General features: G+C 41.8%; 1 protein-coding gene across 4 annotated transcripts in view; it reads right to left on the bottom strand.

Annotated features, from left to right (window-relative positions):
- The window catches only part of LOC6045856, a 125217-nt gene that overhangs the window by 15203 nt on the left and 89167 nt on the right, over positions 1–20847 (bottom strand). For all 4 annotated transcript variants that reach the window (XM_038257847.1, XM_038257848.1, XM_038257849.1 and 1 more), the window contains one exon: positions 28–229. In XM_038257847.1, the coding sequence (XP_038113775.1) occupies positions 28–229 (202 nt within the window). The remainder of the gene's footprint in view (positions 1–27; positions 230–20847) is intronic.

Below are 20847 nucleotides of genomic sequence, written 5' to 3'. Positions count from 1 at the left end.
TGAAGATGGCATTACTGCATCACTTACCGGCATGCTTCTCCTTGTCCACGTCGGCAAAGTCCAGCGAGGAGTGCTTGCTGAGGTGGCGCGTCGTCGTCATCACGTCCCGTGCGCTCTCCTCGTCGTACGTCGTCCGCAGGCCCCAGTTCCACTCGAGGTCCGCCGCGATCCACCCGAGCATGTCGTCCGCCCGCACAATCACCTTGTCCGAGATGGCGAGCACTTCGTCCTGTAATAGAGTTGGAAAATTTGGAACGAGTTAGTCGAGTAAAAAAACATGTCAATTTTTGATAGTTTTTAAATTCGTTAAAAAATGCTGAAATTAAACACCCTATTTTGAACACTAACGCCGCGCTGTGGTCGCTAGCGTAAGCTGCGTCGAAGACAACAACCTTACTCTTCTATTCAGAGCATGTGTCTCGGCTAGTCGATACAAGCGCTCGATAAGTACAGTGAAACCGGCACTCTTCGAGTGCGCATGTTTGAATTTGTGTTCAAGGCAAGATTCCAACTTATGAGATGTCCCACTGTTCAAAGTTTAGTAGGGTAATCGAGTGAGAAGAGGAAATAATTTCCATACATCAAACTGATGTGACGTGGGAGACCTTAGCTTCTTTATTTGAGTTTGAATGTCAAAGATTTGTTTGATGTGGAAAAATACAAAACAAATAATATTTGAAGAACGTTATTCATTTTATGAGATTAAGCACATTCTTTGCTTGAAAGTTAGATTTGTTTTTGGAATTTTATTTCCACTGGATAATGTAGTTCAACATATTCTGGAATTCTTAATAATTTCATAAATAAGTTTACAAAATGATGTCAATTTTATGTTGACTAAACATTTGTCATCGAATTGGGCGATAGAACATAATTCCACCCAAAATCACATCAACCCAATTATGGTCCAGATTCCAGTACAACCTGATCTGATTGATTGCCCTGGACAGAAGCCGGACAAAGCAGCTCAAAAAAGCATAATACGATTCCATCGGAAACTTTATCACTCCAAACAACATTCAAAGTCACACACACACGCACGCACACTCCCTGTTCATAATCTCCCCCTTCTTATCGCTTTCCTCGCTATCATTGTCGTCGTCGCTGCCACCGGTTAAAAGTGTGGGCGTGAATGATTGGCAAAAGGCTCGCCTCGTTTAGCTGTGTGAGTGGCGGGGCGATAGGGTGGTCCGTTATGGTGGAGAATGTAATAGTTGTACATTTTTAATTTTTAGCAAACAACCTTTTGAAATTCTCGATTATTTTCTAATTCTTCATTTTTCTATAAACAAGAAAGAAAAATATCAAGAACAAAAAAACGCTTTTAATTTTCTTGCTTTCTACATCAAATACGAAATCTGCGCCCTCATTTAAAAAAAAATAGAATTGCCTTTAGCATCAACAGATTACCACAGATTCAACAATAGCTTCCTTATGTTCCAGATTCAGACAGATTTGGCCAGAATTCTTGTTTTTAGTGGATTTTGAATGAAATTTCGAACAACATGAACGTCTTCATTGCAAAATTCTGTTAAAGGTTGTGTTTATTGAAACTTTATTTTAGCAGTGCAAATTATGAAACAAATAAATTATTTTTTTTACAATATTGTTACGGTCTTTTCTATCCGTCACTGGCGGAATTTCGATTGCCATTTTTTGTTAAATTGGCCTGGCATTTGATTTTATTTAACAAATCAGCAATTCCCCACGAAAACAGCATGATTCGAAAAAAAAGTTCTCCGATCGGGCTCAAAATTTTTCTGGGGGTTCCTTGGCCGAAATAATTGGACCCGTTTTTTTTTGTTTGGCAATTAGGGTGACCTACGTCGTGGTAGGGTGGTCCGAAAAATGGCATTTTTCGTCATTTTTCGCAAAAACCACTTTTTTCAAAAAATCATATCTCCGCGCCATTTTATCCGATTTTAGCTGTCCTAGACGCAAAAGAAAGTTTGGCTATTTGGGAAAAATAATAAGAAGTTTCAAAAATCGTATGAAAACTAAAAAATCTGTTTTGAAGGTCTCGGGACCAAAGGGCCTATGTCTGAAAATATTTTTTTGCGATTCCGTCGTGAAACTATTTACTTTTCCTGTCATTCTTGAACGACGAAATAGCCTACTTTTCTGTACCAAAAATAACAGAATCGAATAGCAAAACTTTTCAAAATAAATGCTGAAAAGTTCTACTTTACAGCACTCAAATGGATGCTGAAAAGTTGAACTTTTCAGCACTTGTTTCGAAAAGTAACACTTTTCCACATTTTTTTGATTTTAACAATTTATTGACAAAATACATGAAAATTTGACATAAAATTTCACTCAGTGTGTGTTTTTTGGAATTGCAAAAAATGTTGTATGGAATTCGTTGCAAAACTTGATTTTTTTCAATACTCTTCGTATTTATCCAACTCGATGAACCTCGTTGGATAAATGTACGACTCGTGTTGAAAAAATCCTCTTTTTGCAACTTGTTGCATAAACTACTATTATCGGATTCCTCGGAAAATTTCACATAACATATCAAAAAATGGTAGAGTTATGTTTTCAATACTCTGAGATACGATTTTTTGAAAATAAAAACTGGGTTTTCGACCCGCTACGCGCAAAAATGGGAAAATGACAAAAACGGCAAAAATCAACTTTTTTCACTAAAACTGCGAAAACTTCAAAATTTCAGCGATGACTTACTCATGTTAGGGTACCAAAAGTTGCGTATTGCAATTACGAAAATTTTGGTACCCTAGCATGTATAGGTCACCGCTGAAATTTTTAAGTTATCGCAGTTTTAGTGAAAAAAGTTGATTTTGTGCCGTTTTCGTCATTTTCCCATTTTTGCGCGTGGCGGGTCGAAAACTCAGTTTTTATTTTCAAAAAATCGTATCTCAGAGTATTGAAAACATAACTTCACCATTTTTTGATATGTTATGTGAAATTTTTTCCGAGAAAACCGATAAAAATATTTTCAGACATAGGCCCTTTGGTCCCGAGACCTCCAAAACAGCATTTTAAGTTTTTCATACGATTCAGTTAGCGTCAAACCATCGCGACGAATAGACGTGTTTGACGAGCTAAGAATCGAGAACAATCGTTCGCTCGCGTTTTTCATCGCTTTTTTTCTGTCAGAAAGATTTCTGACGCCTCCTAAAACTATGATATTTTAACCGTGAAATCGAGATGTCGTCGGTTAAATCGCGAGAAAACACCTTCCGGGTCGATTTTTCCAATCTTCCCAAACGGATGACCTATGAGGAGATCCACGCGTTTGTGTACCACAACCTTGGACTGGGCATCGATGCCGTGAAACGATTGCAGTGAACCATGCTCTCAATTGTGCTCAAGTGAAATGCAGCGATCTGCGGATCGCACAAGAAACTGTGATGCAGCACAATGGAAAGCATGAAGTGGAAATGAACAAACATAAGTACAAAGTGAAACTGTGCATGGATGACGGCGGTGTGGAAGTGAAAATTCACGACCTGTCCGAAAACGTGACCAATGAACAAATCTGTGACCATCTGAAGCAGTACGGTGAAGTGCTAGCAGTAAAGGAGCTTATTTGGGGTGAAAAGTTCATCTACAAAAATGCTCCTACTGGTACCAGAGTTGTGAAAATGATGTTGCGAAAGCATATCAAATCGTATGTTACAATTCTCGGAGAAAAACATACGTCAGCTACTTCGGTCAGCCCCCACATGTAAGCATTGTGCCAACGTTCTACACGCGGGCATGACATGTGCGGAGAACAAAAGCTGGTGACGCAGAAGTCTGACCTGAACAATAGGCTCAAACTGGCACAAAGCTACGCTGGCGTAGCTGGTGGATCGTCTTCAACGCCCCAAGGTCAAAACCTCGGCGAAGAAGCTGCCGCAGCGCTCATGCCGGTCTTCACAACACTAACATCTGCACAAAACCAGGGGAAGAACACAACTACAACTGCTGTATCTGATGAAACCTCTGTGCCTCCAAATGCTCCAGCAGCGTCGCCAGCAGCTTCTCTGGCTGCTGATCTCCCTGCTGCCCCTCCAGCTGCTGAACAAGTACCTGCCTCTCCAACCAGCCCTCCAGCTGCCCCAGCAGCTGATGACCTCATCGCTGTTCCTATGGAAACCACCACTGCAGAAGGACCACACACGCACAACCAAGAACCATCAACTGCTGTGGAAAACGAGCTGCCAGCAGGTCAGGGCGTTGATAGCAGCCTTGCTGATGCGTCGAAGAGCACTGACCGCGAGATCCCTGAAAACACACAAACCAACCTGGAGATGCTGAGTGACCCTCAACGAGTTACAGTACAGCCGAACTCGCTCAGAGAGTTGAGTTCCTAGTACCACAGCTGCCCATTCCAGACATGGAAATCTCCGAGGGAGAAAACACAAGCTACACTGGCAATGATACGGACATCTCTGACTTGAGCACTTCAGCAGGGAACGGGTTCACCCCTGTAAAACCGAAGCGCAAAAGGGGTAGGCCGAAGAAGATTCGGACCCAGTAGACATGCAAAATACAACATCTTACAACGTAGCCACCATCAACACTAACGCAATATCCAACGAAAACAAGTTAAACGCACTACGGACACTTGTCCGACTACTCGACCTTGACGTAGTGTTGTTGCAAGAGGTCGAGAGCAACCAATTTTCGATCCCTGGCTTCAACACCTACACAAATGTAAACGAAACTAAAAGAGGAACAGCAATTGCCGTGAAACAACACATGCTGGTGAGCAATGTTCAGCGTAGCCTGGACAGTAGAATACTCACACTCAAGGTCAACAACTGCGTTACGATCTGCAATGTCTATGCGCCTTCTGGAGTCCAAAGCTATCAGTCACGAGAGAGTATGTTCAACCAATCTTTGCCTTTCTATCTCCAAAACGCGGGGGAGTATGTACTTGTTGGGGGTGACTTCAACTGTGTCGTGTCAGCCAGGGATGCCACGGGTACAAACAGTCAAAGCATCGCGCTGAGAGTCCTTGTACAGAACATGAACCTGAAGGACACTTGGCAGATTATGAATGGAACTCGGACGGAGTTCAGCTTCATTCGAGCAAACTCAATGTCTCGTTTGGACAGAATTTACGTGTCGTCAAACATCTGCTCACAGGTGCGCACAACGTCCTTCCATGTGAACTCCTTCTCGGACCACAAAGTCTACAAAACAAGAGTCTGTTTACCAGATCTTGGAAGGGCAGCTGGCAATGGCTACTGGTCTATGCGAACGCACACACTCACTGACGAGAACATAATCGAGTTTGAGCATAAGTGGAACTGGTGGACAAGACAAAGACGGGACTATAACAGCTGGATGAGCTGGTGGCTTGAGTACGCAAAACCGCGCATCAAGACTTTCTTCAAGAGAAAAACCAACGAAGCATTCCGTGCATTCAACGCGGAAAATGAGTACCTGTACGCTCAACTGAGGGAGGCATATGACTGTTTGTACCTGAACCCGAATGCTCTTGCCGATGTAAACCACATTAAAGGGAGGATGCTGCGACTGCAACGTGACTTCTCTTCGAGCTACCAGCGTCTTAATGATCCTGTCGTTGCCGGGGAGCACATCTCGTCCTTTCAACTTGGAGCCAGGATGAAAAGGAAGAAAAATTCTTTCATCTCTAAAATCACCGACGGAGTCCAGACGCAGCCTTTGGATGCAGCAGAAATAGAAGCACACATTCACCAGTATTTCCAGTCCCTGTACTCTGCTGGAGACGTAGCTGATCCTGACGGTGCAACAACCAACCGGGCTATTCCATCTGACTCGGTGCCGAACGCGCAGGTAATGGAGGAAATAACAACTGAGCAGCTGTATAACATCATCAAAACGAGTGCATCGCGCAAAGCTCCGGGGAACGATGGAATACCCAAAGAGTTTTACGTGCGGACCTTCCACGTAATACACAGACAACTAAATCTGGTGATCAATGAAGCGCTGAACGGGAACATCCCCCAGAAGCTGGTTGAAGGTGTTGTAGTATTGTGCCACAAAAAAGGTGGCAACAATACTATCAAATCCTACCGACCTCTCACGATGCTCAATTTTGACTACAAAATCCTAAGCCGAATACTCAAAACCCGAATTGAGGAGATCATGGTCCGGCACGACATCCTCACACCCTCTCAAAAGTGCTCAAACGGCAAAAGGAATATATTTGAAGCTCTTCTTGCCGTCAAAGATCGAATTGCCCAGATCAAGCACACACACATACAAGGAACGCTCGTATCATTTGATCTTGATCACGCATTCGATCGAGTTGAACACTCTTATCTGTTTCGGGTTATGGACGATATGGGCTTCAACAGGGCACTTATACAGCTGCTGCGCACTATCATGGACCACTCACGCTCTCGTGTGCTAGTAAACGGGCATTTGTCTCCAGAGTTCGAGATACGGCGCTCGGTTCGGCAAGGGGATCCGATGAGCATGCATCTCTTCGTTCTCCATCTGCACCCGCTGCTGGAGAAAATACGCACACTCTGCAACGACCAGCTAGACCTCTCCACCGCATATGCCGACGATATATCTGTTATCGTGGTTGATAACACGAAGTTACCAACACTCAAACAACTCTTCTTCGACTTTGGACGGTATTCTGGGGCCGTCCTCAACCTCGAGAAAACAGTTGCAATGAACATAGGAAGAAGCAGCGAAAACCTACCCTGGCCGTCGATGGAAACGCGTGTGAAGATCTTGGGAATCAATTTCTTCAATGACCACAAGCAGATGATACAGTTCAACTGGGACGAAGTGATCCGAAAAACTACGCAGCTAATGTGGATGTATAAAGCGCGAAACCTTACGTTGATCCAAAAGGTTACCGTGCTGAACATGTTTGTGACCTCAAAACTGTGGTTCGTGGCATCTGTGTTGAGCATACGCAATCAAGACATAGCAAGAATCACAAGACAACTTGGGTTCTTCCTATGGGGTCGCCAGCTGAGAGTTCCAATGGAGCAAATTTGTCAACCTATTGCAAAGGGAGGGCTGAATCTGCATCTTCCCATGCACAAATGCAGAGCACTACTGGTCAACCGATTCCTGTGTACGATTGCCGAAACTCCCTTCGCCGAGCACCTGTACGGCCTGGTTAACAATGGAGGATCCCTACCAGCAACATACCCTTGTCTACGGCCGACGTGGACCACTATTCGAGAACTTCCCCAGCAGCTACGAGACAACCCGTGTTCGAGCAGCATCGAAAGTCATCTTCTGCAAGCTTTGCCAACCCCGAAGGTAGTGGTGAACAACCCCAGAGCATCGTGGAGAAGCGTGTGGCGAAACGTACGAGCAAGGAGTCTCACGTCGTTGGAAAAATCCACGTTCTATCTGCTTGTGAATGGCAAGCTGCCTCACGCGGCCCTGTTGTTCCGGCAACATCGGATCAGTAGTGCTTTTTGCATTCATTGTCCGAACGAAACAGAAGATCTAGAACATAAGCTAAGCAAGTGCCGTAAAATAAGCCATTTGTGGAACCACCTTAAACCAAAATTAGAATCCATTTTGGACCGAAGAGTAGAGTTCAAAAACTTTCAAATCCCTGAATTCAGGGCAATAAGAATGGCAAATGTAGAGAGATGTCTAAAATTGTTTATCAACTACGTAAACTTTATTTTAGATACAAAAAATGATTTTACGACTCAAGCACTTGATTTTTTACTAAATTGTAACTGCCCATAATATGTATCTCTGCAAACTGTAACAAAACTAAATAAACGTGTTAAAAAAAAAAAAAAAAAAAAATACGATCTTACGACCATGTTAAGCTAGATTTTTGAAACTTCTTACTATTTTTTTTCCAAATACCCAAACTAATCACCTTTTATTTGCGTCTAGGACTGCTAAAATCGGATTAAATGGCGCGGAGATATGATTTTTTGAAAAAAAGTGGTTTTTGCGAAAAATTACGAAAAATGCAATTTTTCGGACCACCCTAACACGGCGCACAGTGGGCGAAATGGAACCCAAAATCGGACTTAATTGAACGCGGCTGGTTCCCTGGTATGAATACAGAGCCGTACCTAGGGTCCACGGCGCCCTTGGCGAATCATCAATTTGGCGCCCCTATAAATTTTGCATCATTTTGATATGTTTATTTAAATTTTCTGCGATTGCTTCAGAGAGTTTGATTAAAATAATTGTAAATGATGAAATAAATAAAAAAGAGCAATTCTCTACGAAATCAGTCATTTTTCTTCAATTTTAATTTTTCTGTTTTTTAATCCGGCTGAAACTTTTTTGGTGCCTTCGGTATGCCCAAAGAAGCCTTTTTGCATCATAAGTTTGCCCATATAATTTTCCATACAAATTTGGCAGCTGTCCATACAAAAATGATGTATGAAAATTCAAAAATCTGTATCTTCTGAAGGAATTTTTTGATCGATTTGGTGTCTTTGGCAAAGTTGTAGGTATGGATACGGACTACAAGGTAAAAAGAAATTTGGTGATCTTTTATTTAACTTTTTGTCACTAAAACTTGATTTGCAAAAAAACACTTTTTTATTATTTGATATGTTTTGAATCAATACTGATTTTTTCAAAAAATCGAAATATTGGTAGCAAAATTTTTCAACATTATTTTTCGATGTAAAATCAAATTTGCAATCAAAAAGTACTTTACTGAAATTTTGATAAAGTGCACCGTTTTCAAGGTAAATCCATTTTTAGGTGACTGTTTTGAAAATAGTCGCAGTTTTTCATTTTTTTCAAATCAGTGCACATGTTTGCCCACTTTTGAAAAAATATTTTTGAAAAGCTGAGAAAATTCTCTATATTTTGCTTTTTTGAACTTTGTTGATACGACCCTTAGTTGCTGAGATATTGCCATGCAAAGGTTTAAAAACAGGAAAATTGATGTTTTCCAAGTCTCTCCCAAACAACCTATTATTTTCCAATGTCGATATCTCTGCAACTAATGGTCCGATTTACAATGTTAAAATATGAAACATTCGTGAAATTTTCCGATCTTTTCGAAAAAATATTTTCAGAATTTTTAAACCATGACTAAAATTTTAAAGGGGCGTAATATTGAATGTTTGTTCAAAGTCAAGTTCAAAAAAGCAAATTATAGAGAATTTTCTCAGCTTTTAAAGCTTTTAAATGGCTTCTTTGGGCATACCGAAGGCACCAAAAAAGATTCAGTCGGATTAAAAAATACAAAAAAATCGAATGACCGAAATCTGAGAGAACTGCTCAACAGCTAAAAAATCCAACCACAGTTTAATTCTTTGAAGAAAAATTATTAATGTTTTATTATTTTTAAACCATTTCAATCGATTAAAAGATATACTATTGGTTTCCAATAAAGATAGGTTGTAATGCAAAAAGGCTTTAGCTTTAATTTCATGGTATCAGCAAAAAAATTCCTGAATCCGAAAAAAATAGTTCAACTGTCAATATTTTAAAGATTATTTACAATCAGATGCAATTTATTAACTATTTTTATTGTTAATCATAATAGCATCTATTTTTTCAATTTATTTTTGAAACCATTTTTTTTTGTGACTGTGTTTTTTGATTGATATAAAATTCTTAAAATTTAGTTTTAGAAAATTCATAGCTTCAAACAATGCCAATTAGTTGTTACTTAAAATCTATCTATATATATATAAAAAATTTCGACGGTTTTGTTCGAACACGCATCAGTTGATAACGGAAAGTCGGATCGGAGCGCTCTTTGCTGCGTTGGGTTCGTATAAGCCCAAGGAAGGTTCTTACGCTAAAGAGTGACAACTTTTGCCACTCCGGAACCGATTCCGGAAGATCTGTACACAGAAAAAAAAGTGTAAATTTAAACTTCATGTAAACCATGAATCTTACGTAAACCACCCTCATGTAAAGCTGAGATCTGTTGCAAAATGCTAAAGATCATTTAAAGGACCATCATGTAAAATGAAATCCGACGTAAACGCTAAATTTGATGAAATTGATTTTTTGTTTTGGAGAAATCAACAAATCTGAAAAATTGAAACGCATGTAAATGTTGAAAGCGATTTAAAAGTTGTTTCATTTGATTATTGAAAGATGTAAAATTACAATTATGTTTGTTTTCGCAGATGACAGCTTGCAAAAACAAACCAGTCAATGTTGTGCAGTTTGGTCGACTGATTGATTTTGTTTGGCTACAAGCTAAAGGAAGTTTGTTTACAACAGAAGACTACTCGGTGTCAATTGAAAGACGTTTTACACGACTTGGAGGTGGAGACGTTGCAAGTACCTAATTATGTGTGGGGCTTTTATGCCGTCGTCAAGAATCAACATCAAAACAGGTAAAATTTATGTTTTGCTGAAAATAAGATTTTGATTAATGTTCAATCATTCAATCCTGAAAAAGCTCAACTTCAGGTGGAAACGGTTTCCGAGGCGAGAGGTTGCATTGACCTTATTCGGGTGCTTGGAATTTGTCGTGGAGGACGACGTGTAATTGAGCTATCTTCAGCAACCGTAAATGTCCTTAACTTGGCCGGGCAAGCTGGGTTGATGTTTTCGGTCAGATCGAACAACCAGGTGTTAGAGCGCTTGGCAGTGGCTCGATCTTAATGTAGCACTTATATTTGGTGGTGTCCTTGCAAACCCGGATGTCGATGAAGCTAGCTTCTTCGGAAAAGTTTTCATTTTCGTTGCATAGATAAACCGGATACCTACACTAACCAGGTGCAACTGGTTTTCTTTTGAATATCTTGACCAGGATTGTGTGAATTGTCGCCACATCCTGAACCCATTGCCGTGGCCGCGACCGTTCGCCGTATCCGCACACGCTGATCTCGCGCAGTATCCGCTGCCTAGTAAAGATGAGCGTTGACTTGTTCAACGGTGCCAAGAGGCAGAAGCTGCGCGTTTAGGCCCGGTCCACATGACGACCGAGATCCTGCGTAACATGACCCGGAAGACGCCTTCCTTACTGTGAGGGTTACAAAACTCGCTTTCGGATGAGCCTGCACAAGCGTATCAACGATCCACACTCGCCGTCTGAGATCGTCAGCAGAACACCTCGATCAACGTCGAGCCAGGTGTAGAGGTCGAGGTCAGGTTGTGATGTCCTTGATCCGGATGGTGAAGCAGATTAATGTTCCGATTATGGCCGAAAGTAGAGAGCAAATACAGTCCAATGCAGTTTTTTGCTTTGCTTTGTTCTGGCAAGCGCTAGGAGTTAACATAATCACGCGTACAAAGTTTTCATTTAACTTAAAAACCTTCACAAAATAAAACACAATAAACTTGCAAAACTGATTGCAACTACGAAAATGAAAAACAAACAAGTAACACACGTTTGAGGAGAATTGATGCAAATTGCGACCCGTTGTAGATAGATTGGTCCCTAAACTAAATCTAAACTCATTACTTTTTCGTTATTCTTTCAGGAACGTGTACCTCACAAATACGATTGGTGTCTTGGATAATATAGTTCTCTAACCGGCCACTGGGGGGTTGGTCGAATGATTAATACACGGTTATTACAGAACACCAAATGTACCGTTTAAGTTTAAAACACTTTTGTAATTTCAATCAAAATAATTTAAATGGGTCAAACACGATGTGAACAAACAGTTTATCCTGTTCACGTCATTAAATGTATGTATGTAAATATTTACAAATGTATAATTATTTTAATGTTAACACCGTTAACACTCAAGATTGCATCGATTGAAAGACTTTTCCGATTAGTCATTGTAAGTTGACTTTTGTTGTATTTATTTAAAAGAAAGTATTACGATGTCCGTGTCAGGGTAAAGCAGAAAATGCATAAACATTAGTCTCGCAGTACACCTTTGATATTTATTTTATAAAGGTGATTATTTATAAATTCGTGGCAGAGTGTTAGCGTGTAGATTCTGCTTGATTCTTTTCAGCGTGCACAAAGTATGTTTGTTTTGATTTTTTCGTGTTCAATGTGTCAATTTTTTCTAGGCTGCGTCGCGAGTGCAAAAAAATCGAAAATTAGAAAATTCACGGAGTTTCCGGAAACATGTCTTCTGGATATTTGGTTTAATTTAAAGGTTCAGCAGCACAGCAGCGGTACCGTTCAAGTAGTGACCGTAGTAGCTATCGCGATGGCACAACTGGATTACTGTATCGGCATCGTCCTGGGAGGTAAAATAAACCAACTTGTCCAGCACCATGACCTTCTTCTGATACCAAACAAAGAAGGGCTGTTTCGGATGGTCGTGGATGAAGATTCGCGTAGCCAGCAGCCCTTTGGCGGCAAAATAGTTGTGGATCTGGTCGTTGCAAAGCGCCACGTTCAGCTTGTTGAGCCGGAAGTTTTCCACGTAAACCGACCAGCTGGGCTCGCAGCTCGAGTCGAGGGCGGTCGGTAGCAGATCTGCCGCCGAGTAGCGACGAACTGTTGGGATGACCGTGGAGGGTGAACGTGATTGGGCCGTTAGGGGGTGAAATGTCTTCGTGGAATTGCTCCACACTTCCCGGCGTAGGACAATCCGGGAAGGGAAGGTGGTAGCCCTGTGAGGACATGGTTCCTTTGGCGGAACCATGTCCAGGAAGCCCGGATTATCTGCTATCATCTGCAGCAACTCCTGCCCAACGTCCCGTTCCAAGAAACCTTGCTTCTGGGTCGCCTGCGTCAGCATCTTCGGCATCCAAAACTGGGTGTAACGAATCGCCGCCCGCATCGTCTTCGCGTTGGCAAACTCCACGACCACATCGCACTCGCTGAACCTGGCCACAGTTTCGACGCACGGTCCGTGATGCTTGCGTAAAATCAGTTCGACGATCGTGTTCGATTTCTCCGCAACGTAAGTTTTCGTTAGCCCAAATCCACCGATCGTGACACGTCTAAAAGACCGGTGTCCGACCGGGCCACACGTTCAGCAGGTGGCCGTAGTAACTCTCACGGTGGCACGACCAGATCGCCCGGACCGCATCCTCCTCGCAGGTAAAGTAAACCAGCATGTCCAGCAGCATTGACTGCTGTTGATATTTGGTGTAGCACTGGCAAGTGATCGATTCCCGTATGAAGAACATCCGGGTCAGCAAGCCCTTCGCGGCGAAGTAACTTGCTATTTGGGCGTTCCGAGGCTGTTCCGCTAAATCGTCCAGCCGGAAATTGGCGACGAAAACGGGCCAATAGCATGCCAGGGGCCACTCCGGAAGGCATTCTGGATCCGGGATTGTCGGATAGAGATCGGCTTCGGTGTAGGTTGGAGGTGCGATCGGTTCACGTGGTTCCTCCTGCTGTGGTGGTTTGGTTCCTGATGGGTTCCAGCCGCTGAGCGGTTCTTCCTCGTCATCACAATCTGCTCCGGCCCGGTTAGGGTAACGCTGCCAAATCGTAGCGCAGGATTACGAGCCACAACACAGATTTCGGGATCGACATTTTTGCATGCTTGATTGCATCTCCGGTGGTCACCGTGGACCGTAGATGTTCAGACGCTTTCTAAGGTATGTAAGAGCATGAAACATTTGTTTAACATATGAGATTTCTTAACATTTTCTACGCTTCAGGTCACTGCTGAAGAATCTATTTTTGATCGTTATCGGCAAAACCCCCGGGAGAAGCAGCAGATTGCCACCACTTTTGTGATCCGGTTTTTGTTCGAGATTTCACAAGCGCTGTTTTCCACAGTAGAGCTGGATCGGAACCGTCACTTACAGCAGCTGATCGACAGCACACCGTAACTCAAATTGGAAAACACGGATGATTGCATCATGCGTCCCGCCCCTGCAGGCCACCACAAGCGGGCAATCTCGTGAATGAACATCCCTGAGCAGATGTAATTGATAAAATCAAATCGTTTTCACCAAAGCAACTCAACGGATCGGAGAATTAGCCATATTGGGTGAGTACATTCCGTATTGTTAAAATCACAATTTCAAATATTTACAAATTGTTTAACATGATTATTATAGATGCATCTGCCTCCTAAGCGGTAGACCGGGACTTCAACTGGCGATCGTTTCCCTTCTGCTCAGAAAAAAATGTGTATCGTCACAAACTGGACCCTATCAAAACTCCTTACGGATGAGTAAAAAACTGACACTGGAACCGCTTTGTAAATGCCGGCCCGGTTCTCTTTAAGATTGTTATTAGAGTTTTTTTTGTTCATTTATTCAGACTGAGACTCTTTTGCTTCGCTGGGTCTAGATTCCGACAAATTATTTGGACGCACTGAATTACAAATGCGTTTGAAATTTACATCGGATTCTAGATTCAGCGAAGCCAAATTTTTTTTTTCTTGCGGTAAATTTACGTTATTTTCATCGGAAATTTACACGAAATTGAAATATTTTGACTTGGATCGTTTACGTCGGATGACATGTAAATTTCAAATGAAGTTAATGTAAATTAGCATCATTAATGACGTGCACTTTTGGTACATCGTAAATGATGTAAATTTACCCGATTTTTTTTTTCTGTGTAGATTGTATGGGAAAAGTTGGGTAAAATCAAATTTTGATCACAGGAGGCTAAAAACGTCAAGAAGTGAAAAAATGACAAGACGAAGTCTGTCGGGGTTAGCTTGTTTTGTATAAAAACTAACACCAAATTACACTGGATAGCTCAAAACATGGAATCAATGAAATAAATAAAAAATGAATGTGAAAGATAAGCAAGAAAAATATTACAAACATTTTTCAACTTATTGTCCCTAGTAGCAAAGTTAAGTGGAACTTAGTGTTTTCCCAAAAAAAATAGCTGTCTCTGGAGTTGGAATTTTGCTTTGGTTTAAATTCAAATGGGTTCGCGATAATGGTGTTTCTGCAAATTAAAATTTTCAAGAAATTGTGTAATATTTTACTTTTACGACCAAAAAGTTGGTGGCCATGCCAATCCAAGCAACTTTCTCAAGGACACCAAAATTTTACTTTTTCACTTTTTCTACAAGCAAATGAATACAAGTAGCATAGCAAACCAGTTTTTTTTAAATATATCAATTCAGCCTGAATTATTCAGGATTAAGTAACAGGAATTTAATATATTTAAAGTAATTTAAGAGCTCTTAAAAAAAGTTACATTGTGATGTAGAAAAAAAAATTTGCTGGAATTTTTACAAAAGTCAAAGTATTTTTTGTTTTAAAAAGATTAAATTTTAAAAAAATCAGTATTTCGAAAATGGAGGCCAATCTCATCGCACAAGTTTGCATTTAAATATCTCAAATGCAATTATCTTTAAACTTGAAATATCTCATTTTTTTTATTTCAGATTTTCAATAGAAATGTGTACATTTCAAGTTGAAAACTGATTATATAAAAAAAAAAAACTTTAAAACATAATAAAAGTTGAATGGTTCCTGATGCTGGATAAAGGGTGAAATCTAAAATGAATTTTATTATACTGTAGTTGATATGTTTAATCTGTAGCTATTTCAAAGAGTTCTTATAAAACTCCTGAACTTTTTGCCACTTGGGCGCCCCCTTTGATAAATGAATTAAGTCAATTTTATTTTCAATTTAGAATTATTCAAATAGTTGATTTTGGCGCCCCAAGTGTAATATTCCAATCCAGATTATCAAGTTATTTTGTAGTCATACTTTAACATTTGGCGCCCCTTTTGTTCTAAATACCTTTCTAGTATTTTATAATAACATGACAAATTTGTCCAATCATCGTTTTCGGCGCCCCCCAAGGGCTGGCGCCCTTGGCGGTCGCCAACTGCGCCAACCCCTAGGTACGGCGCTGTATGAATAATACTGTTTCTAATGTAAAAAAATCCGGTGAATCGATTAGTAATGGTTTCATCCACCGCACGAAACGGCAAAGGGTACATTTTGCCCCAATTCCCCATTTTTAAACATTTTTTCTTGAAAATCGGTCTATATTTAGAGCGGAGGCTTTATGCGGCCTTCCAAAATGCACTTAACTTATGTGAAAATGTCCCAGGAATCCAGTAAAAATAACCACTTGCACCGCAAAAATCATCTAGGGTCCATTTAACCCCAATTCCGCTATAAAAGCATTTTTGGCCATTTTCAAATGTTAGGTCTGATGAGCAGAGTGGCAGGTTGGTCGGATTTGTTCCGGAGAAAAACGCGTAAGTTGTTAAAATAAACTGGAGACTTTATTAAACCGCGTGCTTTTGTAACGGATGACGCAACACATTTGCTGTTGTTGTTTTGCAGCTCTGACAGCTGCGCGTGAGGTCGACAGGGGGTTCGGCCGACTAGGTCGACTCGATGACGACTACAGGGTTGTTCATCTCAACACCTCCGCTCAATCCTGGGAGTCGCCATGTCCCGCACGATGCCACCGGATCACAATGATCAGCCCCCGCTGAATCAGCACACCCACGACATCCGCCTGCTCCAGGCCGATTACCTCGATGATCTTCCTTCGGTCTTCCTTCGCAGCAGGTCACACAGGCTCCTTGCCCGTGTCCTGCTCCACTCGCTCGTCGATGCCTCGCTCGCATCTTCGGAACCCCTGTTCTCAACTTCTCCTTGATCTTCGTTGCTGCAGGAACGCAGACTTCCAAAAACGTTTCTGCCGCTCCGCCATCCGGCTTCCGCGCAGAACCAGCAGTCTTCTTCCTCAATACGTCAGGCTGCTCCTCTATTTCCAACAACGCAACAGGGGCGCAGTCAGCTGCACTCAAGGCGAAGCCCATGTACGCCTTCTTGTCCTGCTTCGGTTCTCGCTTGCTTCGGCCTCGTAGTGGTTCGGTTTTCTCCGTTTCGTCACTTCCGCCCTCGCAGCATCCCTCCGGATCTTCGGGCACGCGACCTGGTCCACGTTCGTGTAGAACCAGCAGGTACAGCCTCCCCGACTGCTTTCCGATCGCCACAGTTCTCTCCTCCTGCTTGATGCTCACTGTTCCCGAACTGAACACCACCTTCAGTCCGCGCTCGTCCAGTTTCCGAACCAACAACATGTTCGCGCTGGCTTCCGGGATGTACAGAACGTCCTTCAGCGCGATCGGGATCGTCTTTCCGTCCACCGCTGAGGTCAGACGGATCACGCCACGATGCTCAGCAACGATCGACTTCCCCTTCTTGGCAACGGCGATTGTCACCGGGTTCTTCAGCGGCACGAGCTCCTCGAACAACTCACGATCCTTGGCGATGTGTTCCGATGAACCAGAGTCCACGATCCAGCTCACCTCCCGCAGCTCCGGAAGCTTCTCCACGCCGACGAAGCTCACCTCGTCGTCACTCGACCCGTAGCGTGCGCTCGCTTTCGTCGCGTCGGACTTCTTCTCCGGACAGTCTGCAGCTTTATGGCCCTCTTTTCCGCAAACAAAGCACTTGAACGCCTTCTTCTTTTTCTGCTGTTGCGACTTCAGCGCACTCGTTCCCGAGAAAGCCGCTTCTCCCGTCTTCACACCGACCGATTCGCTGGAGTTCTTCCTCGTTTCCTCGTCGAGCAAACGGCACTTGACGAATTCCAGCGATAAATCTCGCTCCGGAACCGTCTGAATGCTCGTCACCACCATCTCGAACCTCGGATTCACCGTCAACAGCAGGTGACAGATGACGTCGAGTTCATCGATGGTCGCTCCAGTAGACTTCAACTCACGAATGATTCGGTCAAACTTCGTGAAGTGCTCCCGTAGAGTGTCACCCCCCTGGCGCAGCAGAATCAGCTCCTGCTTCAGGTGCAAACGTTTCGCCAAACTTTGCCGCTCGTACATCGCAGCCAGGGCCAGCCAAATCTCCCTCGGCGTCGACTTGTCCTGGACCTGCTCGACGTGGTCGTCATCCAGCCGCGAAAGCAGAAACTACCGGCACCGTTTCTCCTTCTTCTTCCCCTTCTCCGCCGCCTTCAACTTTACCTCCTTCTGCGCCGCCGTGTCCTCCTCCTTCACCTTCAGCTCCTCCACTTCCGCCGCCTCCTGCTGGATGCATTCTTCCAGCTCGTGCTCGTCCAGCACGGCCAGCATCCGGCACTTCCACGACCGGTAGTTCGAGCCAACGAAGAGTGGCACTCCCGCAACAACGCCGTTGGTCTCCATCCTCAATCCGTTTCACCAACTTCCAAAAACTTCACTCACTAAAACGCCGCGAAAACAACTTTTCGGCACTCGCGCAACCTGGGCCCATAACCTGATGAGCAGAGTGGCAGGTTGGTCGGATTTGTTCCGGAGAAAAACGCGTAAGTTGTTAAAATAAACTGGAGACTTTATTAAACCGCGTGCTTTTGTAACGGATGACGCAACACATTTGCTGTTGTTGTTTTGCAGCTCTGACAGCTGCGCGTGAGGTCGACAGGGGGTTCGGCCGACTAGGTCGACTCGATGACGACTACAGGGTTGTTCATCTCAACAAGGTCAGATTTTAAAAATCTGAAAATATTTTTATCGTAAAGATCAGACAATTTTACATAAGAATGACGATTTGCACTTGAAAGTTTGACACATTTATGTTGATATAGAAATTAAACTAAATAAAATGATTGAAGAATCACTTTTGGGCCAATTTTCCCAAACGCAGAATAAACTGCCTTTCACATACATTTTATTTTTATCAACATAAATGTGTCATACTATCAAGTGCAAATCGTCTTTCCTATGTAAAATTGTCTGATCTTTACGATAAAAATATTTTCAGATTTTTAAAATCTGACCTAACATTTGAAAACGGCCAAAAATGCTTTTATAGCGGAATTGGGGTTAAATGGACCCTAGATGATTTTTGCGGTGCAAGTGGTTATTTTTACTAGATTCCTGGGACATTTTCACATAAGTTAAGTGCATTTTGGAAAGCCGCTTAAAGCCTCCGCTCTAAATTCAGACCGATTTTCAAGAAAAAATGTTTAAAAATGGGGAATTGGGGCAAAATGTACCCTTTGCCGTTTCGTGCGGTGGATGAAACCATTACTAATCGATTCACCGGATTTTTTTACATTAGAAACAGTATTATTCATACCAGGGAACCAGCCGCGTTCAATTAAGTCCGATTTTGGGTTCCATTTCGCCCACTGTGCGGCGTATGTCACCCTAATGGCCAAACAAAAAAAAATATGGGTCTAATTATTTCGGCCAAGGAACCCTCAGAAAAATTTTGAGCCTGATCGGAGAACTTTTTTTTTCGAATCATGCCAAGATTTGGCCAACTATGTAACAATATTTTGACATTTCGGCTCAAATCTGAGGACATTTCATTAGAAAATTAGAAATTTGAATACATTTTCTGCCTCAACTGGCTGAAACTTATTACCATTAAGTCATTTTTTAAAGCTAGAAATGTTCTTCTTTTAGATCTTTAGAGCTGAGCTACCAAAGCCGTAAATGGATTTGATTTAGTTTTTTTTATTTGGCTCAAACTTTTTATTTGTCAAAAATGCGGGTTTTCATTCAAACTAACATTAACAACTCGAATATCAAAAAATACAATAAAAAATAGTTTTTGTTAAAAAAAAATCATGAAAAAATCGGCAAGATTTGTTTTCCGTGTTCCTTTTTTCTGAAAAGTCCTTATTACTACCTAAAACGTTGCATAAGACACCAAATTCATCAGAAAATTCCTTCAAAAGTTACAGATCTTGGAAATTTACGTACCATTTTTGTATGGACAGCTGCCAAAATTGTATGGAGACTTGTATGGGTGAACCAATGACACAAAATGGCTATTTTGGTCATAGAAAAGCCCCCACAAAGTTTGGGCCGAATAAATAATTACAAAAAATTAAAAATGGGTGAAATCGGCCGATTTTGTAAAGAATTGCTCAGCTCAAACATTTCTTTTCTCTAAAACTTAACCCTGAATGGCTTCCGTCATAACAGTTGATTTTTGATGGTTTGCTCTGATTATATTGCCAAATCAGTTGTAAAAGGTGTAGATTGCGAGATAAAATTTTGGTGTCTTCGACAAAGTAGCTTAACCCTTTCAGGCCTGATGGGTCATATGTGACCCAAAAATCAAAATTTCAAAAACTAGCCAAAGAATCATTTTCCCATCATTAACTGTTTTTTTTTATTCTGGAAGAAAAAAATGTCCCAAAATAGTCCTGGGAAGTTAGATTTAATGGGACACCCTAATTGTGAACCCCCCCCCCCCCCCCCTTGTTTTCAACCAAGACAAAAGTTGCCCCATATCATTTGCAATAACTCTTCTGAAGATACCAAAGCTCCAAAACTTCGAGTTTTTCGGAAAATCCATATTGCGTTACTTTTTCAAACTAAAATGTATAGGCTAAATTGATTTTGATGGAATTTGAACGGATTTTTTTTTTTTCAAATTGAATACAGACTACCCTAATATTTTGACACTTACACAAGAAAACCGTTAGATTTTTAAGAACAAACAATTTCTCCTACATATTGCATGCAATTTTTGGGTTGTATGCAAGAGCGACGAACCGCCCTAATTCTCCATACAAACTTTGGAGAAATCCCATTCGGCCCAGACAAACTATTTTTGAAAAATTCATAATGCACGTGATTCTGGGGGCGCCAAACTTTATGTTTCCCCTCGAGTTGAGCCTGCGCAGTCATTTTTGTTGTTGTTTGTAGGTCAGTGTAACCCTATTTTGCGTTTCCTACAGAAAATTGCAATAAACACACCAAAACTGGGCCCAAGTGCGCGGGGAGTTTCCACAAACCATCGATGCCACTCCAACCCCACCAAGAGGTTTCGATGACAGCGCGCAAGCAAACTCCACGATCATTATCCGGTTTTGAACTCCACACTTTTGCCCTTTTGCGAACGGTGTCTTTGCAAAGTGACGTATGCGACAATTAACCTTGTTGTTTTGGCATTTACGATATTTTGATTATGTTTTTTCTTAACATGATTCCACTAATTTTAAAAAGGTAATTAAGTAAAACAAATCAGACATTTACGTCACTTTGTCATACAGCAACATTTAGTAAAGTTGCAGAGCCCAACTGGCATTGAAAATGCTGCTTTTTTCGCTAGAAATCAGTAAAGCTTTCAATTTTTACTTCTTCTTCGTCTTC

The sequence above is a fragment of the Culex quinquefasciatus genome, chromosome 2 (genome assembly GCF_015732765.1).
Source record: "Culex quinquefasciatus strain JHB chromosome 2, VPISU_Cqui_1.0_pri_paternal, whole genome shotgun sequence".
In the NCBI taxonomy this organism is placed as follows: domain Eukaryota; kingdom Metazoa; phylum Arthropoda; class Insecta; order Diptera; family Culicidae; genus Culex; species Culex quinquefasciatus.
Note: the sequence above shows the minus strand (reverse complement) of the source record. Positions and strands in the feature narration are given on the sequence as shown.